The 19425-nt window shown below is 36.8% G+C and overlaps 1 protein-coding gene across 2 annotated transcripts in view; it reads left to right on the top strand.

Moving 5' to 3' along the window:
- The window catches only part of TAPT1 (transmembrane anterior posterior transformation 1), a 49271-nt gene extending 31877 nt beyond the window's left edge, over nucleotides 1-17394 (top strand). For both annotated transcript variants that reach the window (XM_064711826.1, XM_064711825.1), the window contains 7 exons: nucleotides 3688-3768; nucleotides 4604-4713; nucleotides 6357-6416; nucleotides 7839-7907; nucleotides 8901-8977; nucleotides 12452-12612; nucleotides 15261-17394. In XM_064711826.1, the coding sequence (XP_064567896.1) occupies nucleotides 3688-3768; nucleotides 4604-4713; nucleotides 6357-6416; nucleotides 7839-7907; nucleotides 8901-8977; nucleotides 12452-12612; nucleotides 15261-15490 (788 nt within the window). In that variant the 3' untranslated portion in view covers nucleotides 15491-17394. The remainder of the gene's footprint in view (nucleotides 1-3687; nucleotides 3769-4603; nucleotides 4714-6356; nucleotides 6417-7838; nucleotides 7908-8900; nucleotides 8978-12451; nucleotides 12613-15260) is intronic.
- Nucleotides 17395-19425: the final 2031 nt, after the last annotated feature.

Here is a 19425-nt window from a genome sequence, read left to right as displayed (position 1 = left end):
GTCACTTGTTAAGAAGTAGTTGGCACTATGGCTATTTAGGAGTTGCTGAGATGTAAACCAAAAGATCTTCTTTCACTTCTTACATGCTACAATTTATAACTAGCTTTTGATCTAAACATATAAACAGTGGGATTAGCATGATAATTTTTTTTTCCTTCTGGTTTGGGAATCCTGCATAATGTGTCAGGAAATCTGGAAGGAAATAGCTGTGTGTTCTGAAGACTATTTACCCTACCTCAGGATCTCTGTTCCTGGGCTCTCACTGTGATGCAGCCCAGGACACATTTGGCTCTCTGGGCTGTGAGCAGCATTGCCAGCTTGTGCCCCGCCTCTCATCCACCAGAACCACCAAGTCCTTCTCAACAGGGCTGGTTTGATCTGTTCATCCCCAGCCTGTGTTGGTACCTGGGGCTGCCCCAACCCTGCAGCTCCTTGCACTTGGTCTCATTACACCTCTTGACACTCCCATAGGTCCAGGTCCTTCTGGATGACATCCTACCCTTCTGGTGAGGCAACCTCAGCACTCAGTCATCTGCAGTTTTGCTGAGGGTGCACTCAGCTCCTTCATCTGTGTTGTTATTGAAGATACTGAATAACACTGGTCCCAATATGGACCCTTGAGGAGCAGCACCTGTCACTGATATCCATCCAGATTTCATGCACAATATGTCATCAGCACTGTGCATGGCATGTGCTGACAAGAGACTGGTCAAGGGAATGAATATATCTGAATTAGTGCTACATGTCAGGTTTTTAACACTTAGATTCATAAACACTGAGAAAGCAAGCTTCTTAATCATGTCCTTGTGGAGGTAGCTGAAGACCATTTAAAATGTCATTGGCCTGACATTTTGACTCTCATTTAACCCTGATTTATAATGGCAAAGATTATTGAAGCTATACTGTATCCTGACAGAAAAACAGTTATGTGCTGTGCTTATCATATATATTTAGTGGAATACGTGCAAAAGTGAGTTGAAATGGCTTATATCAATGTTACTAAGCGTTGTCACCATGGAGAATGAAGAGATCACTTTTGTTTCCACTTTACTCTTTGTTATGCTGAAGCAGAATAGAATGATTGCCTCCTGCTCGTACCTGTGCTATCTGTAACTAATCACTAACACTGGTGGTTTGTCACCATTTTGCCAAATTCACAATTGCATTGATATACTTTACCTTTGTTGTTCTTAAGAGCATGAGCAAGTGTGGACCCAGGGATGTAGCTTCACTTGTTCTATAGTTCACCACATCATCCAAGAAGTGGCAATACATGGTACAGGAAGATCCCCTCAACAATTTAAAAAAAACAGATGAACATATACAACATCAAATTAGTTCATAATAAATGATGAAACATTACTGTACATATTTTGTATTCTGGAATTTTAATTAATATTTAAAACTGATTACCAGTAGTTATTTTGGATATCCTGAAGCCTTTTTTGTCCTTGTCCATGAGGGTGAGAAATGAAATGAATTTTTGATTTGTTTGAGTTTGCTGTTGAAGCTGCTGTAAAGTGCCCTGTCTGCCTTGCTTGCAGCTCTGACAGTTGATGAGAAGGATGAGAATGAAGAGCAGCAGCCACAGTTATTCCTCTTCCTCCTAACAGCCTTGAACAGCTGTGGCAGAGGAGATAACAGATTAGAAGAGAGGCCACTGAGAACATGGGAAATAAGCAGAGGGGGAAAATAGGTATCAGCCTGTCACCCAGTCTCAGAAATTAGTGGAAGAAAAATTGGTATTATTACAGCATTATAAAAAGAAATTTAAAGTCCAAAATGTCCTTTCTCAATTTAATCCTGTTGACTGGTGAGCTAACATATACCAAGCAGGTAATAAATGTCTGGAGGATTAGCTTGAGACATTCTTTAATGTTAGGCCTGAATTAATGTCCTTGCTTCCCACTTGAGAATATCTCTCTGTACAGGCCTCCATGGGACTTGAAAAAATGGAGATGAGATCTGTGTTTGTTCTTCATTGCTGGCCAGTGGTGTGTCATGGCAGTGTGGGAAATAGAAGATAAAACTATTTTGAAATTCAGTGGTTATTTCCAAGTCACTAATGGGCATGATAAAGCATGTAGATCAATGAGTGCTTGACTGCATTTTCATCCAGTTGTGACAGTGTCAAGTGGTGCCTTGTCACTAGGTTTTTCAGACAGTACTGTGTTCTGGTCATTTGGGCAGTATTTTGTGAATTCAGAAGCACAGAAGAATGCACTTCACTTGTTGGAGTGTTATTGGCAGGAAATGAGGAAATTATGATTAGGTTTTACTTAAGTCCTTTTTTCTGCTTTAAGTTTATTGTACTAAAATATTTCCTTTTTCTCTCCCCCCCCCCCATATATATGCCATTCATTCTATTTTAAAAGCTTGTGCTTCCTCTGTCCCTTCCCCAGGGAGAGGAAGGGACATACTGACAAATGAATTTATGACACTGTGCATGAAATCTCATTCTTCTTGAATTCTGTGTGCTTTTTCTTTCCTTCTCCTGGAGGATTTCTTCTATTATTTTTGCCCAATTTTTCAGAGCTGCCAGTTATTTCCAAACTTCTATTCTAAAATGAGGGATATTATTACACTGTAGTAACTGCAGCCACAAGCACTGCTGGTGACCTGTAGTCAGTCATAGATGATGGAAACTGTTGACACAAAAGTCAATTTTTTTTTTCCAGCTTAATCCTTGTGTGTTCTTCTGAACATTTCTATTTCTTGTTTCCCAAAATCAGTAGGTAGAACCCCACAGAATATTGGAGGTGCTTAAGAAAATGAACCCTTGGGCCCACAAAGAAATTATTTTTGTGGTTATTGACAGGTGTGACAAGCAATAAGAGTGTCTTCACAGATTTTCTCAGTGGCTCTATCTTCTAAAAAGACTTTTTTGGACTTCCTAAATTGTGATGACATTATGTTTTAGGTTTTACCTTGCTTTTTAGTAATACAGTTTCAGGAGGGTGTTTTTTAGTAAGGTAAAAATTGTGATGCTTCCTGAAGCAAGCTCTATGTGTGTCATCTCTGGAGACAGAATACCAAGGTAGAGTAAAAGACTGCCTTGTCTGGGGGGCAAGGCATAGGACTTTGTCCCGAATTAGATTGCTCTGGTGCTGTGGTGCTTACAATTTTGATAATTCTGCTGATATATCCTGCTGTTCCCTTTTAAGAGGGCAGTGTGAAAGACTGTGAAAGATGTAACAGTTGTCTTCAAACATTTTTTCTTCCTTTCACTGAACCCAGTATACAGCAATTTGGATATCTATGATCTGTAGAAAATGAAATGCACCTTGCTAATAGCTTGAAAGGACAGATTGGTACATTCTTTTCATTTTAGTAACAGGAAGTGCTGGTTCTTTTTGAATCACAGAAGGAAAGCACAGACTTTATCAAGAAGAATGATGATTTTATTAATGTATTAGAAGAGGTGATAGTAAGTCACAATTCCCTTCTGCTGCTGGGAACTCCGAGGTGAGGCAGCATTGGACAGACCAGTTCACAACCTACTGTGGAAATGCTGTCCATGGTGTGGTTCCCAGCATTTCCCCTACCCCTTAAATCCAGTTAAATAATTTATGGAAAATGTTATCTAATCCAAGAATTAATAGATGGAACCTCAGAATGAGTAGATATCTTTGTATGCAAATAAATGTTCCTTGGGAGCTGACAGATTTTGTGGTTTTTTTAATCCAGATATAAAGGAGAGGTTCACTAATTACGTGCTGCTACTAATTGTATGTTTAAGAAATATGGAACAGTTCTCATGGAATCCAGGTGAGTAAACTAGAAGAAAAAATTCTGTGCTATCAAGAGCTGTATTTCTTACTTCTTCCTCCAATCTGAAAGAGAAGAGTAATCAATACATTTAATTAACAAATCCTAATTTTATCAAATACCTTAGATTCTCATTTTTCTATTTCTGGTATTCTTCTAAGAATGACAGTGTTCTTTCTGCTAGAAATATCTATTGTTATGCTATAAACATGTGTAGTTATCTTTCAAGCAGTGTCTGGAACAATTTCTTCCCAGCCCTTTCCTTTCCTTTAAATATGCTGTGAATGAAGGATCTCCAGAAAGTAGCTATTGAGATTGAAATGTGATAAAGATTATGTTAAAATACAATTCTTAATCTAATATTGATTATACTGAAGATTTTAATGACATCTTAAATAAATATTGTGTAAAATAACAATTTCATTGTTTTAATAATTTTGACCCCTGCTCTGTGTAGTATATTTTGCCTGAATCTTACCAGTCTACCTAAATTTTACCTTAAGTACCTAAAACTGCAGATGCTTTGTCTATGTCTTACACATACTGAACACATTTATCTAGTACTTACAAAGGTTATCTTCCTACTAGAGGTAGAGGTTTACAAAGTGAAAAGTTTAGAGCCTGATCCTAACTGTGGTGTGATAGTACTGCACTGATAAGTTTTTAGGACAGCAATGGAATAAGCAAGAATTTGCACACTGCATGCTTAGTGATATGTCAACTTACATATTCTTCAGACTCACAAGGATTTTTCATTGTTGAATAGAATTGTTATAATTCTTTTTGTATGCTCACAATAAATTAAATGGCCTAACTTGTTTTTCACTACCTTCAGATCACTTTTGGGTGTTATTCCCGGATGTTTGCATGGTGGTTGCTTCAGAAATTGCAGTGGATATTGTGAAACATGCCTTTATAACAAAATTCAATGACATCACGGCAGATGTAGGTATCCTGTTTGGAATGCTGGGTGCTATTTTAAATTGTATTTAATTTTGCTATTTTTTTTTTAATATTAATTTTTTTCCAGTGAAGAAAATGTAAAAATTGTTATTTTCATATGTTTGATATCACTTGGGAAAGCTTGCTAGTTTCCTGATACAATATACTTTTGAGGACCTTTTTAATGTGTAACTAACATCTCTACTAAATTGGTAGTTCCAGATCCATGAATTATTGCAAGTTTGGTATAACAGCTCACATAATAGCTACAATTCACATTACTGGCAGATCATTTTGTGAAGTGATTTAAACTGAAAGAAAGTTACTTGTTCAATATTCTAGACAGAGCTTGTAGCCTTCCCTAACAAAATGGACTGTAGGTTAAAATTCGGGCTTTTGGAAAACCACATTTTGTTAGGCTGCTTTACCTCTATTATCGCATGTATGTTAAAAGTGGAATCTGAAATCAGAGATCTTTTTTTCCCCACTGTCCCTAGAGCACTAATAGGAAGTAGGTTATGTTAGTTTCCCACTCCTGAAATTTCTTAGGCCGCATATATTATCCAGTCCTTCTTTTAAAGCAGTGGATGAGGTTGCTTCTTGTGTGTTGCAGCATTACACATGGGCCATTTGTGTTCCACACTGGGAATTCAAACACACTCGATAAATTTGTGAAGATGTGAGCCAGTGTCCTTTCACTGTTAAAACCACTTCTCAGAAAATGAGATCAGAACTTGTGAGGTGCTTTCTTTTTCAGCATCTCTAAAGTAACTGTGAGGTGTAGAAACAAGTGTAATAGATGCACTTAATAAGCTCCCTTATGCCAGAGGCATTTATGCATGCCCTACTTTTGTATAGAGAGCATGGAAAAGAGCAGTAATGAAGCCATGGTAGCCAAAAATGTAGCATGCTTCAGAGTGCTGAAACAGCTGGAGGATGGGGGTAGTCACTGGCAATTTTTTGCAAGGTTTATTAAATAAACTTTGTGGGATTTGTGTATGAAACTCTAAAGATTCATGGTTGCTACATCAGACTTTTTCCAGAATTATTAACACCTGCAGTGCAAGTTGTCCTGCCACTTATCTTTAAGATAGATGCTTTTCTTTCTTAATATGCTGAACTTTTTTAAAGAGAAGGAAAAAATTAATTCATCTTCAGATGCAGTTTGAGTTTTGCATACGATCATTTGCTTAGTGTATAAGAAAGCTCTCTCATTTGTTTGATTTGATACCAGGGCTAGCTTTCCTGTAGCTTAAAAGCAGTTGTGAACTGTGGGGGGGAAAAAACTAAATGTGATTTCTGTTCTTTTGTGTTATTTCTGTTATTTCCTGTTATTTGTCAGGATCATTCTCATGATCCTGAAATTCAGTAACTTTATGAAGTCTCATTCAACTCCTAAAGCATAGCATAGTGTTGTTTGTTGTGTGTGTGTATATATATATATATGTATGCAAATTACTTCATTGCAGAAATAGAGGCTCATCTCTTGAAGAGTGCCATTAGACCTCAGAAAAACTGGCTTTGACTCTTTCAGCCAATGCATAAGTTCATAATACTTTATGGAAATACTTTATTAGTATCTGTGTTGCTTTTATAACATGTGATAACAAATTATTCACACATCTGATGTGCTGGATTTTTTCCAGGTCTACAGTGAATACAGAGCCAGTCTTGCATTTGACCTTGTTAGCAGTCGACAGAAAAATGTAAGCCTGAAAATAAATTGCTCTTTCCTGTATTAACTAAGACAATTGTTACAAGGGGGATGTTGGAACAAACTCTTAAAGAAATACTTACAGTACTGTTACACTCCTGCAGTGCTGAAACTCTGCTCTGCTTTCTTTAATAAGAGATAACAGGAATGTTTCTTTATGATTTATATTATATCCAGTTGTTCAGGTCAGTTTGAGCTTCATTTAATATACTGCTGAGTAGTCTCTTCCAAATATACTTACAGTAAAGGGACAATTGTAACAATTTTACATTTTTGCCATACATGGGAAGTAAGTAAATTTAACAGGGTAATTTCATATTACTGTTCTTTTCATGGTATTTTAACTGTGTTGGGTTAAAGCACAGTATTCATTAGGAATTTAGGCTTCTTTACAGATAGAGTGCACAGATATTTAGAGATGTTTGTACTATGCATATTACTGTCATGGCATGGGTATTTATAGAACACACAGACCATTTGTTTTTAGTTAGTACCATTTTTTGGAAAGCTGTTTACTGCACACCTTTCATGGATGAGGACTAGGTTTGACTTGTTAGCATTTCACTCATCAGTGCTTTAGAAGTGTGCTGTAACTATAAATGAACTTCCTTACTATGATTTCTCTAGTTTTCTTGGGCTTGTTTCTTGGGCTGTTGTGAGGAATGCAGTACTTAAACCTTATAAAGAAGCTAGACACCAACAGCTACTACTAATAATAATAATAATTATTGTTATTATTATCGTTGTCGTTATTATTTCTTAGTAATAAAAACCCCAGTTCATAAGTTTTGAAAACTCCATTACTTTTCCTAAGGATCATCTCTGAGAAATAAAATAGCATCATTTAGGCACTGACTTTGGTGTGATGTTCAATACTGCAGGCAAACTGTCATGTGAAGTACTTGTGTTTTGAGTACAAATGTAAAAACATTTTCAGAATAATTTTAACGCAGTTATCTTAAGGCTCATTATAGATGTTTGTAGAATGATTTAAAATTGCTAGTGTGGTGGATAATTGTTCTTTTATCCCTGTAACGGGTTTTTCTGTAGAGAATTTGAGGATCAGTCAAATTAATACAAAAAGGTCTCTAAGCTGGTAATAATATACAGATGAAATATCATAGTGGCTTTGGATTCAGTGTCCTAGTTGCTCTCAGTTTAGACATTTGTATTATACTCCAGTTGCTCTTGATTTAGGGCATTGAAGCTAATCTTACTGGTCATGGTAGTATTTATTACATTTTGTCTGAGAGTGCAGCTATCTGCATTTGAATTCCAAAATGTGAATAGGTACACTTTATACCAGTATAGTGTTTGTTAACAGAGCTTTATTCTTATCTGGAGGGTGTGCCAAGCTAAAATAAGCTCATTCCTTTGCATAAATAGTTCATTATTCTTCCTCTTCTTTTCCTAGGCATATACAGATTATAGTGATTCAGTTTCCAGAAGAATGGGTTTCATTCCTCTTCCACTGGCTGTTTTAGTAAGTAGTATCATTCCTATCAGTTTTCTGTCAATAAGATCTCACTTTGAGAATGTGTCCCTCTGAGATAGCTGGCTGGATGTTTTAAGGATGAAATTATCATCTGAGGTAACTGAAATTATGCTGAAAGGTTGAGTTAACACTCAGTATAACCTGTATCACATACTACTCGGGGCTTCACAAATGCATTAGTGTTTCCCAGCCTTTCATGAAAATCAAATATATATTAATTCTGTAGAATTTGAAGGAACTTGAATTGTACCAGTGGAATTAAACTACATCTGCATTTACTAAACATGTATTCCTTTTGGCAGTTATCCTATTCATTCATTTGGAAAGGTCAAAGCAGCTGGTTGCTGCAGAAGCAGAAGGTTAGCAGTAGTGCAGCAGTTTATTGAGGTTTTTCATAGAAATCCTTGTGGCTGTCCCTATAATGATGCTTCATGATTCAATATTCTTTTATATGGGGCACTGAGCTCCTGATCTGTTGTTGAGTATATCACTCTGAAATAGTTGACTTTGTTACACATGCACATTGCTATAAAATGAATGACTTAATTAATGAAACTCTGTCCATGTGCTGTCCTGAATTAACTATTGCAGAATGTTTTCTCTAAGTAGCTGTCCCAACTTTCCCCCTACACACATAAGATACACACATACAGACAAGCAGTAGTTATAATGCTGGGGATCTGTGCATGCTTTGTCAGCAAATATGGTTTTTTCCACTTCTTATTTTGCTTGAAAGTCAGTGTTAAGGAAACATTGTCAAGCTCTGGTTTTGGCAAAGTTGCAACTAAGTGCTGGTACAATACTCATTCAGATCAAGATCTGGAGTAGTTAGTACTGCCAAGGGGAGCATTAGACTAAATTTCTGTTAGTGTAAATGTTTCTACTTTTTCTTGAATTTTCTTATTCACCAAATAAGAAATGTCTGTTACAACATTCTGTTAATAACTGTGTGCTAAATTTTAACTTTTATCCTTAAAACAGCTCATCAGAGTCGTAACAAGCTCAATAAAAGTACAAGGAGTCTTAGCGTATGTTTGTGTTGTGCTGTTCTACTGTGGGTAAGTAAATCCACACAATTGAAAAGTATTCACTATTATTTGATTACATATGTGCAAGAAGTTTCTGTTGATATGTCTGGATGTAAGGATAAACAGAATTTATATTCAGTAGAACAAAAATGTAAAACCCTTATGCTCATAATCTGAAATTGACAGTGCAGATTTGTCCCTGAGTACTGTGAGTACATTGGGAGATTATTGCCCTCAATAAGTAACTTCAGTAATGGAAATAACTCATTGCAACAAGACTAAGACAATCTGAGAGACAAGCACCATACTTCTGTGTAAAAAGGGAAATTGGATTCCAAGGAATGAAGTTTTCTGTAAAAAGACCAAAAGATTCAATAAGTGAACAAAAGCAAGCAGTTCAAGTGCTCTGAGCAGATAATGAATTTTTCTCTCAGGTAGTTAAATGCAAGGTTTACTTTGGTCTAGGAAACTACTGTTAAAAAAAAATAAATGCAAGGCTCACATTTCCTGGGAAGGGTGGGTCATTAAGTAACCTTAGTTAAGAAATACAATGTTCAATGGCAGTTCATTTTCCATACCAAAGGTGTGTAATTATTCCTTCAGCATCCCTTCACTGCCAAGTCAGTTTATACTTACCTTACCTTTAACTTCTCACCAGTTGATAGGTATTTCTAGACTGCATAAGTGTACTTTACATCCAGTTGAGTCTGCCTGTCCTGAGACACTTGCTGTGTACTGTCTGTAATTTCTAGGAAAGCTGTATACTGCACTGTCATTGTTTGTTGTCTCTCAAAATTGATCATAAGCAATGAAGTGTTTCAAGCTGTTGACAGAAGAACCTGCCTGCAGTATTGTGGGAGTGCTTCTTCCAGTGTCCTGCCAAGCTGTGTTTTAAGTGAAGGCAGCAAGGCTTGAGAAGCATAAGACTGCTAAGGCTGAGGCAGTGGTTCAGCAGGAAGAGAGGAGACCATGCTGGAAGGGAGGAGGCTGCTGTTCTACAATAGCTTGTGAAAAGAATAGGATTACTACACATTCTTAATTAATAGATAGACTCTTATCTCTAATCTGACACTAATCTGCAAAAAATGGAGCTCAATCAGGAGTGTTTTGTCTACATCCATGTAGGGACACATCTGTTCAGTGACAGATAACTAAGACTTTGAGATACTGCATATAGGCCAAACAGTAAAATTTTAGCCATATTCCTTTGTACCATACTTTGACTTTTTCCCCAGCATACTACATGCTGTGCCCATGTTCTCCCTAAAGCTAGCTTTGTATAACTCAAAGCACTCTGCCCTGATCATCGCATTCAAGCTGTGGTACATCAGGGTCAGCACTTTCATCCTGCTCAGTGGTTTTTCCTTTTTCCCAATATGTGTAAATATTTTCCTACCTCTACCATTCCACTGCTGCAACCTAGGATTTTTCCCTCTCTTTGGCTTGGGGAATGGAGGGCAGAAAGCAGTAATGTGATTAACATTAATTGTTAAATGCTGCTATTTAAAGACATAGATCACAAAACTAAATGCATTTTGGTCTATTTTGTCCTCATTGAAAAGTGAGAAGAAATTTTTACTCTTGCTGTGATCTCAGACTTGGAGCTAGCTCACCTCCTGTATCTTTCAAATAATTCTTATTCTGAGACATAATTTTCAGCTTTTCATCAGAAACATATTCTGAAACATAAATTTCAGCTTTTCATCAGATGTTAGAATATATATAGAATACAAACATAATAGCATAGATATGTGAGAAATGGCATGATAAAATCTGAAGCAGTTAGCTGGGCAAAGAATTGAGCCTATACTATGGATGGATTAATTTTGTATTGTCTATTAAAAACTCTAGTTAAACTTTAATCCTAGTTAAAGAGTCTTGCCAAAAACCCATGAGTTTTCTTTTGCTAGAATTTTGAACAACTTCAAACTTCCATTGTTAGAAATTTGAGCCTGAGGTAGGCTGGCAGAAAAGAATAAAGAATTGCTAGAAATGCTTGCATAATTTTCTGTGAGAAGCTGGAACTGATACAGGGAAGTGGTGGTTTATGGCCTTTTCAACTTCTGATCTCATTAAATTAGAGTCAAACTATGCTGTGGAAACCTGTTCTCTCAGAACAAAAAACATGTTACATAAGAAGCATAAGAAAAACACCTCTAAAACATTAAAAATGAAGGAAGCCTTCTCAACTGTCTGAAATAAAATCTGTCCCAATAATATAATAAAATTGAAGAGAAGCACAGCTTTCAAATTATATAAAATGATATCTTCTTTGTAGTTGCTTGGATACTAAAATGTCACTCTCTTCTGAGTACTGAAAGTGGTGTGCTCTGCACATTCTTCCATTTCTCTTTTGAAATAGAATAAACTTACTTTTTCCCTTAAAGGTGTAGAGTAGTTTGGTTTTTTGTTTGACAAGTTCTGATTACATTTACACAGAGAGATAGGGGAGCTGCTGCTGGAGTGTGCCTGAGTCACTTTATGATGAAACAGTTAGACCTGCTCCATGGGTCTGTGAATGTTCATTTCAAGCTGTCTTTTTAGTCTTTTAATGATGTACATGATAAACAGACTTCAGAGAGTGGAGAATGAATTTAGAGTCTGCATTTGGTTCACTCATTTGCATAGAGAATATTTCATTCATTCTGCAGAGAACAGATCCCTCTCTCCTTGTTGTTCTGCAATGAGCCTTCACTCCCTGGAGTGGACATTGCTCTATGAGTCAAGTGTTGCTAGTAATGAAAATCAGATTTTGCAAAACTCAGTTGAATGGTAAAAAAGCACTTGATGGTAGTTTAGGCCTTTTCTTCAAAAAAGGAGACAGGTGGGAAGGGGAGTCAGTGATGTTTGTGCTGCATTTTAGTCATAGTAGAAAAAGAATCTGCCATCACTTGGACTGTGCTATGATGTTAATGCAGTGCTACCTCTTTGGATTTGTTGAGTTTTATGGACTGTCTCCTGTGATGTGAAAAATGACTTTCCATGATTAGCCTGTAGCTTGTAAAAGCTAGACATTGGACTTGGCAGTGCTGGGTTAATGACTGGACTCAATGAGCTTGGAAATCTTTTCCAACCTTTATGATTCCATGGTTCTGTGTTTGCTGTGCTGTGGTTCCAAGTCTACTAGAGATCCTTGGCTGGGCACACTTAATTTGGGTACATTTATTTTGGACTTGCAGTGTTGAGGGCACTTTTTAATTCTGTGTTTAAATATTTAATGTCCTAAATGGCTGCTTAATTGTCCTTGTAGTCCTTTAGTTAAATAATAAAACTTGACTTTTTTTCTAGATGCTTTCTGGAGGAAAAAGAAAATTAAGCATTGAATCTGAAACAAATCGTTAGGAAACCTTTTGATCTTGATATTGAAAGGATTTAACTTGTTAGCTAATCCTTCTAAGACAGCACTTACCATATGTAATTATTTTCATATGAATAATTGCAGTATGAATAATATGCAATTATTTTAATGTGGTAATGCAAATATGTAAACTGTTTTTTTTCCAGGTTAATATCTCTCAAGGTCCTTAACAGCATTGTACTGCTGGGGAAATCATGTCAATATGTAAAGGAAGCAAAAATGGAGGAGAAATTATTCAATCCTATCCTGACTGCCACCCCAGGGAAGCCAGCTGGCAAACAGCAAGGCACATTTAAATCTACCCAAGGTAAGGCCAGCTGCCTTGATGTGTTTTTCAGTGAAAATTTTTCAGACTAAATTTGATAATAAACCAGATGCATGACAATATTTGCTGCACAAACCCTGTTGCTGGACCTTAATTGTGCCATAGCACAGCTATGAATACAAGTCTGCAAATATAGTAGAATTTTTTGCTTTTAGTTCATGCATCTTCTTTAGTAATAAATTCTCATATCTCTGATAAGATGTCACTGTGATATGTGGAGGTGATAGAAACAATGGAATAGAAGCATGCTTTTGTTTTAAAATCATAACCATAGAATGGTTTGGTTTGGGTTGGAAGGAACCTTTAAAGACCACCTAGTCCAACCCCCTTTGCTATGTCACTGTGCAAGTGAATATTTACACATCATCTGTGACAGTGCTTAAGTTCAGTAGGGAAGCAATCTGTATTTCTCTTGGAAATCAAAGTAAAACATGGTAGGTTTATGCATAGGTGTAGTTAATTGTAGTTGTCATGAACACATAATGAAAAGCTTTATGATATCCAGATAGGAATTTCAGTGGGTCTCTACCCCATTTCCAGTCTGTGCAGCACCATTTCCTCTTACAGGTCCTCAGCATCAGCAGTTAATTTATAATGGGAATATGGCAGTATTGTGTTTGTGTGACACATTATAGAAGGAAACAGAAACCTTCATTGTTCCTGTCAACTGAATTGGATTGCATCTTCCTGTGGGAAAAGCTCAATGAGAGCCTTAGAGAACCTAACAGTGGGGCTTTTATTGTGTTCACTCCATGGCTTGCCAGCAACTCGAGCAGCCTGAAATGCAAGGTGCTCGTTAGTCGTCAGAGTGTCTGGCCAGCAAGGGGAGAGTTAAGAATCTGTCAGTGTTTGGCTTAAACCTCTGTGTCTCATATGTGTCAGATCACATCAGGCACAAACTTGGTGCAAATGTTTACTTTTAGGTTCATACAACTGCTTTGCATTCATGATGAAAGAATGTGATCTGAATTGTTCTGAATTCATATTTGCATTCAATTTTGCATTTCATTAGAGTACTATAATGATGATAATGTTTTAATTAAACATTCTATTACTGCATTTGTAAGTTGTTCTTACTTACATTGAGCTTTTAACTTACATTATATAAATCCTGAAGACTCTTTTGAGCTGAAGTAGCAGGGATGCTTATTTTCTCCAGCAGAAAGCTTTTGAACAAAACGTAGCAACCAAAAAGCTTTTATGGATTTTATTCAGAGTATTCCTGGCTTCCACTGGTGATGGGAAAAGCTCAATTTTACAGTTTTTTGGAGATTTTATGTTTTTTAGCACCTCTTTTTACTAGAATTCTTGATTACATGAAAGAATGATTTTACCTTTCCCAGCTTTTGCCTTATTACTGCTGGATGGACTCTGCAGTATTAGTCAGTCTCTGTGCCCCACTTACCAGAGTTTTACAATACAGTCTCTCAACCCATCTCTTCTTAGAATGAGGGTAAGGGAATTAATTAATCTGGTCTCCTTTCTGCCAGCTTATAGTTTAAGTCAGTTAATTTCCTAAAGAGTTTCCACTTTGTCCACAAAACCAGTTGAATTTTTGAATAATAAAATTCTAAACTTGCTCTTGAAGGATGAAAGCTCTAATTACTGGTAATCATTTATAGGCTGACCAGCTACATCTGGAAGCTGCTGAGGTAGAAAATATTTACATTTGTAACCAAATTCTAAAATTAAAATTATTTGTGTCCTTTTTCAATGCAAGTTTAGTACCTTTAATTTCTGTAAGATTGTAGAGGGTAACTCATGTACTTCCAAGTAGTAGATGGCATAGTGTGGACAGATGCTCTGCAGAAATAATTTTGTAGTAATTTGGATAATGCTGCCATTCTGACAGGTAACGTTTCCTTGGGCTGGTCTGCAGTACTCTCCACATCAATCAGATTTTTTCAGACTCCTTTAGAAACAATAGCTCAGTCTTTACTGGGGAGGAGATAATTTTTTTCTTATATTTTTTCTTATCTCCTTGTGATTTGCTTGTGCATTTTAATTCTTTAAGCATTTTAACAAAATAGGAAAAAACACATGGATATAACTTACCAATATCCTAGGTTAATGAAGTCAGTGTTCAGTTCCACTGAAGTAAGAGACAGGAATAAAAATAGACATCTTTAATAGCACTGCTTTAGAAGCCAGTGCATAGCAGTGCATGAGTCATTTATTAGCTATCCCTGGAGAAGGCAGGTTTATTGTACTTATCAAGAGGATTAGGCACATCTAGTTCCTGCTACAGAGATTCCTTTTGTTCATTTCAGTAGCAAACATTTGTGTGATTCACACAAGGACTGTCAAATCTTTTTGCTTAAGCCAACAAAAATAAGCATGTATGTCCTAACTTCTGCTGCTTATTCTCTTGCTGATTATTTGAACTGCTGTAGAATTTGTTTTTGCTGTATATTTATTTTCTATATGTTTTCTAAATTAAAAAAGGAAATCTCTTACCATAAAGCTAAAAAGAGGTAGTGGCTTCCAGAAAGCATTTTTCTGCTGTTCTGCTGACTTGCTGCAGCACACTTTTTCAGGATAGCTTTGGACGAATTTGGAAGTTGCACATTGTATCGATATGTCTGTGTTAAATTCATTATTATCTTTGTAACTACCTTCTGTTCCCACAGGAATTTCCACAGATGAAAACGGTTCTACATCAGTTACCAATCAACCAGTGCATCAGAAGGAGAATATGCCATCTTTACTTGTAACAAGCAATTCTGATCAATTTCTGACAACTCCTGATGGAGAAGAAAAAGATATAAGCCAAGACAGCTCAGAATTAAAACACAGGTCTGCAAAGAAAGACTTGTTGGAGATAGACAGGTTTACTATTTGTGGAAACAGAATTGACTAAGAATTTATTTTTTTTGAAATCTATGTGCTAAGGATACTGAGCTGTTGGGACAGCAGATGCTACCAGAATGGACAGTTGCCAAAAGGCAAATAAATATTTATTTAAAAACTTAAATTATTAATGGCAAAAAAATTATTAATTTCTTTCTACAAGTAACTTGGCTTGGTATCTGGTCAGGTCAAGTAAGTGATCTTTAACTTGCCTCTTGGAAAATGTGGTGGATCATGAGTCTCTAGCCTGGTGGCAGAGCTGCAGTATCACTTTTCTGGAACACAGACTGGAAAAAAGCATAACCCTGTTCTGCATTATGCAACCATGCTTCCAGAACACTATTGGTCATGAAGGTTCCTCCAGTGTAAGGATATTCCTGGAAATGTTTGGTGACTTGACCGGAAGCTTGCCTATCCAGTTACCGTGTTTTATTAAACATCTGCAAGCAGAATTCAAAACTCGTGCTTATATCAACAAACACATAAAGCATTGGTACATAAAACAGTAAGTCAAGACAGTTATTCTTGTCAACAAAAATATTTTCAAGATGTATCTTGAAAATCTTGTAATCAGAATAAAATTTTGCCTTTAAGTGAAAGACTTACTGCTTAGTATTTTATCTGAATACTAAACACCGAGGAAAAATCACAGTAATGAAGGTTCTGCTTAACTGGGCAAATATGAAGCATATTCATTTCATGTGTTGTGTGTCCTGCAAGGCAAATTATTTAGAATTTTTTTTTTAAAAGCTGAGGATTTTTTGTTGCTGTAGGAAAAAATATTAAGGGGCACTTCTAATGTTAAAGAACAGGAGTGTTAATTGCAGCAAGCAAGTGTTGTGTTGGAACTGTAGGTGTGGCATTAACACAGCAGTAAAGAACATTGCACTGCATTTTGCATATAACTCTTAGGAGAATGACATCTGTGTATTAACTTGCCTGAGAACATGCCTATAAAAGCTCACACTGACAATCAAACCATAATTATCCATTCAATGTAATTGATTGGTTGTAGTCAAACTTAAGTAGATGGACTAGATCTATAAAGAGCATTTAAGCATTACAATGCATCTTAATTTCTGTGTCAGATGCAGAGTTGGGAGGGTTGACAAAAGAAGTTTTGGAATCCTCAGACCAAGAGTGGATTAAATTTGTGCTCAAAACATAGGCTGGAGAGTTTTATCAGAAGAGACCCCTTAGTTAGTGATAAATTCTTCATATGTTGTTAAAACACAGCATTAGCTTCCAAAATGCCTTTCAGACATTCAAGTAAACACCAATTTTACTTTCCAAGGGAAGGTATCATAAAAGTACTTCAGTACTGAACAAATGAAGACAATTTGCTCTTTGCTAATTTCATAATTTGTCAGAATGGGAAAGCCAAAGTTTCTTTGCTGTAGGAACATGTGAAAGTTTAATGTATCTGCTAATCCCTGAGACTTGCAGGACTACAGTAATATAGCAGATGGAGGCAGTTGGACAGAGTTGTGTGTCTGAGCAGACTGATAATGAGAGAACTCTGCTGTACAGTTTGGGGTTGGCTGCTCTGGTGGGAACTCCCTGCTGCAGTCTTTCAGCCTCTCCTCTCCCTTAAGAGTAGTGGGAGTAATGGCCAAAATCTGTGGTTATGTTTAGGGATGAAGTAAAAAGAAGAGGACTTGTGCTGTGGAAAAATTTGAAAATCTTTAATTTTTGATGTATTTTATACTAATTGGAGATGTTCACACATTGAAATTAAGATTATCTGTCAATTGGGTGTATCTTATTTTATAATTATTTAGCAGTTGCTAAAGAAAGCTTGAAATTGCTTTAATTTTTTTTCTGTTGAATGACATTCTGTATCAATTTTATAAGTGCATCTTGTGTGAAACTCAATAAAATTCAATTTTGTAATATTTGTTTAAAAAAGGAAAAGTACAGCGTTGACATTTCTTTTTTAATATTCAGAGTTGGTGATCTTGCAAAGTATTTAATGTGTTAATTTCCAATTTCCATAAAGTAGGATTCTTGCAAATGTGGGACACATATGAGTGTAAGAACTGGGTTATCAATGGCTTCAGATCTGTTCCTGTAGCAGTTGGTTGTTGCCACTTGGAGAAAGAAGATATTGATGCCAACCTATTATTAATTTGGTTTTTAAGGGCACACACCATGTGAATGAAAAAATCCCGTGTCTCAGGGAGTTGTACTTTCTGTAGTCAGTTCCTACAACTGGATTTACACCTCCCCACGAAGCCAGGTGTGAGTGCAGGAGCAGCACAGGCAGAGCCCTTGCTGAGCACTGGGGCCTGAATCCTCCCGGGGCTTGGTCTGGCACTTGAGTTGTGGTTCCTGCTCTGAAGCAGCCCAGCTGGGCTCTGGGTGTGGCTGGCACAGCCCTGCCTGCCCTGCAGGCGAGGCTTCCTTGCCCTGGCAGCACCATGGCACCAAGGGGGACTCGGGGCACTGAGCAGGGGCACGGCAAGCACAGCACTTCCCCTGAGCCCCCCAGCTCTGGGGGGGCCCTGCTGGGCATTCCTTCCTTTGCTGCAAGCTCTGACTGCTCTCATCTTTGTGTGCATGATTTATAGGGATTCCTTGGATCTCTAGCAGAGTATCTTTGATGAAAAATCACAGCTGCTTTCTGACCCTGGGTGGTCCTCTGTACTGTAGAGGTGGCTGAAGGGGAACAAACCACTAAACAAGAAAAAACAGCAACACCTAATTTCTCATCTAAAGAAGTTATTTAGGTTTTCTTGAAAAGCTCCTGTCTTAACAGTGATACAGATAAGAGCATCACAAGTTAAGTAGTGAATAAATTAAGTTCTTCAATTGATAAATCCCTCCAAAAATAAAATCTAGGAAACATTTCAGCCAAAGTCACAGTTGCCAAATTAATTCCAAAAGCACACATTGAGTACAGTGTATATTCATAATTAGTATTATTCATTATGGGAGCATTAAGAAACAACTGGTTTTGACAGGATTATTTAATTAATCTTTTCAAGCCTTTCAGATGCTCATCAGCCAAGCAGAATTTCCCCTCAAGCATAGTAGTTTTACAATCATAACCATGCTGTTAATTTACTCTCCTCTTAATTTAAAGTGAGTTTGTGAAAACTTTTCAACTTTGTCTTAATTTCTTGTGGTGCAAAATTTTGTGTAGTCCACTAATTTGTTCCAAAGTCTGTTTCTGTGACTCAGCATAATTGATGAGGTCACTGTTGTTAAAGGCAGTGTTTGCCCAGTTGTGGCTGCTGTGCCAGTTCAGCTGTAGGGCTGGAGATGTGAATCTTGGTGGTGGTGGTGGTGAGCAAGGATGGATGCAACTTAATTATAGCATAAACATAATCAGACTCTGAAGCTCCTGAAACATTTTGTTTTATAAACCGGGCTCTTTCATTGTGAGTAAACTAGGTGTTGTTCAACTCAGTCTTGGGGAGTCATAGCTTCAGAATGCTCTTCACAAATGTTAAACAAAATTTGCTTTTAAAACTTCTTCAGAATAAGTGCTCTTTCTTAGAAATTTGGACTGGCTTAATTTTGCTGATGCAGGGAAGCAAATAGCTCTGTGTAAACACTGAGCAGCTGTCAGGGCGAGCTGCAGTTGGGACCACCTTTATCTCAAAGGAATTTTCCTGTATATAATTATATAAAATGATTAGACTGTGAAGGCTGTCAGAAAATGATGTATCATTTCTGTAAGTCTTTTTTGTAGTAACTTTCATCAACCATACCTACCAAGCCTGAGTCTTTTTTTAGAACTTCAGTATACCCTGATTTAGTAAAACACTGCCAGCAGAGTTGTAAAAGATCATAAATTTATAACACTAAAGAACATTTATTCATAAGCTCACAGTTGTAATAACAAAAAAAATCCAAAATTGCAATAGGTTTTAAGAAATGTCACAATTTTTACCAAAACACTTATCATGTTTGTCATGATACAAACTCAGCTTTTAAAAC

The sequence above is a fragment of the Zonotrichia leucophrys genome, chromosome 4, assembly GCF_028769735.1.
Source record: "Zonotrichia leucophrys gambelii isolate GWCS_2022_RI chromosome 4, RI_Zleu_2.0, whole genome shotgun sequence".
Taxonomy (NCBI): Eukaryota; Metazoa; Chordata; class Aves; order Passeriformes; family Passerellidae; genus Zonotrichia; species Zonotrichia leucophrys.
The sequence above is the reverse complement of the archived record's forward strand: the minus strand, read 5'-3'. Positions and strand labels throughout refer to the sequence as shown.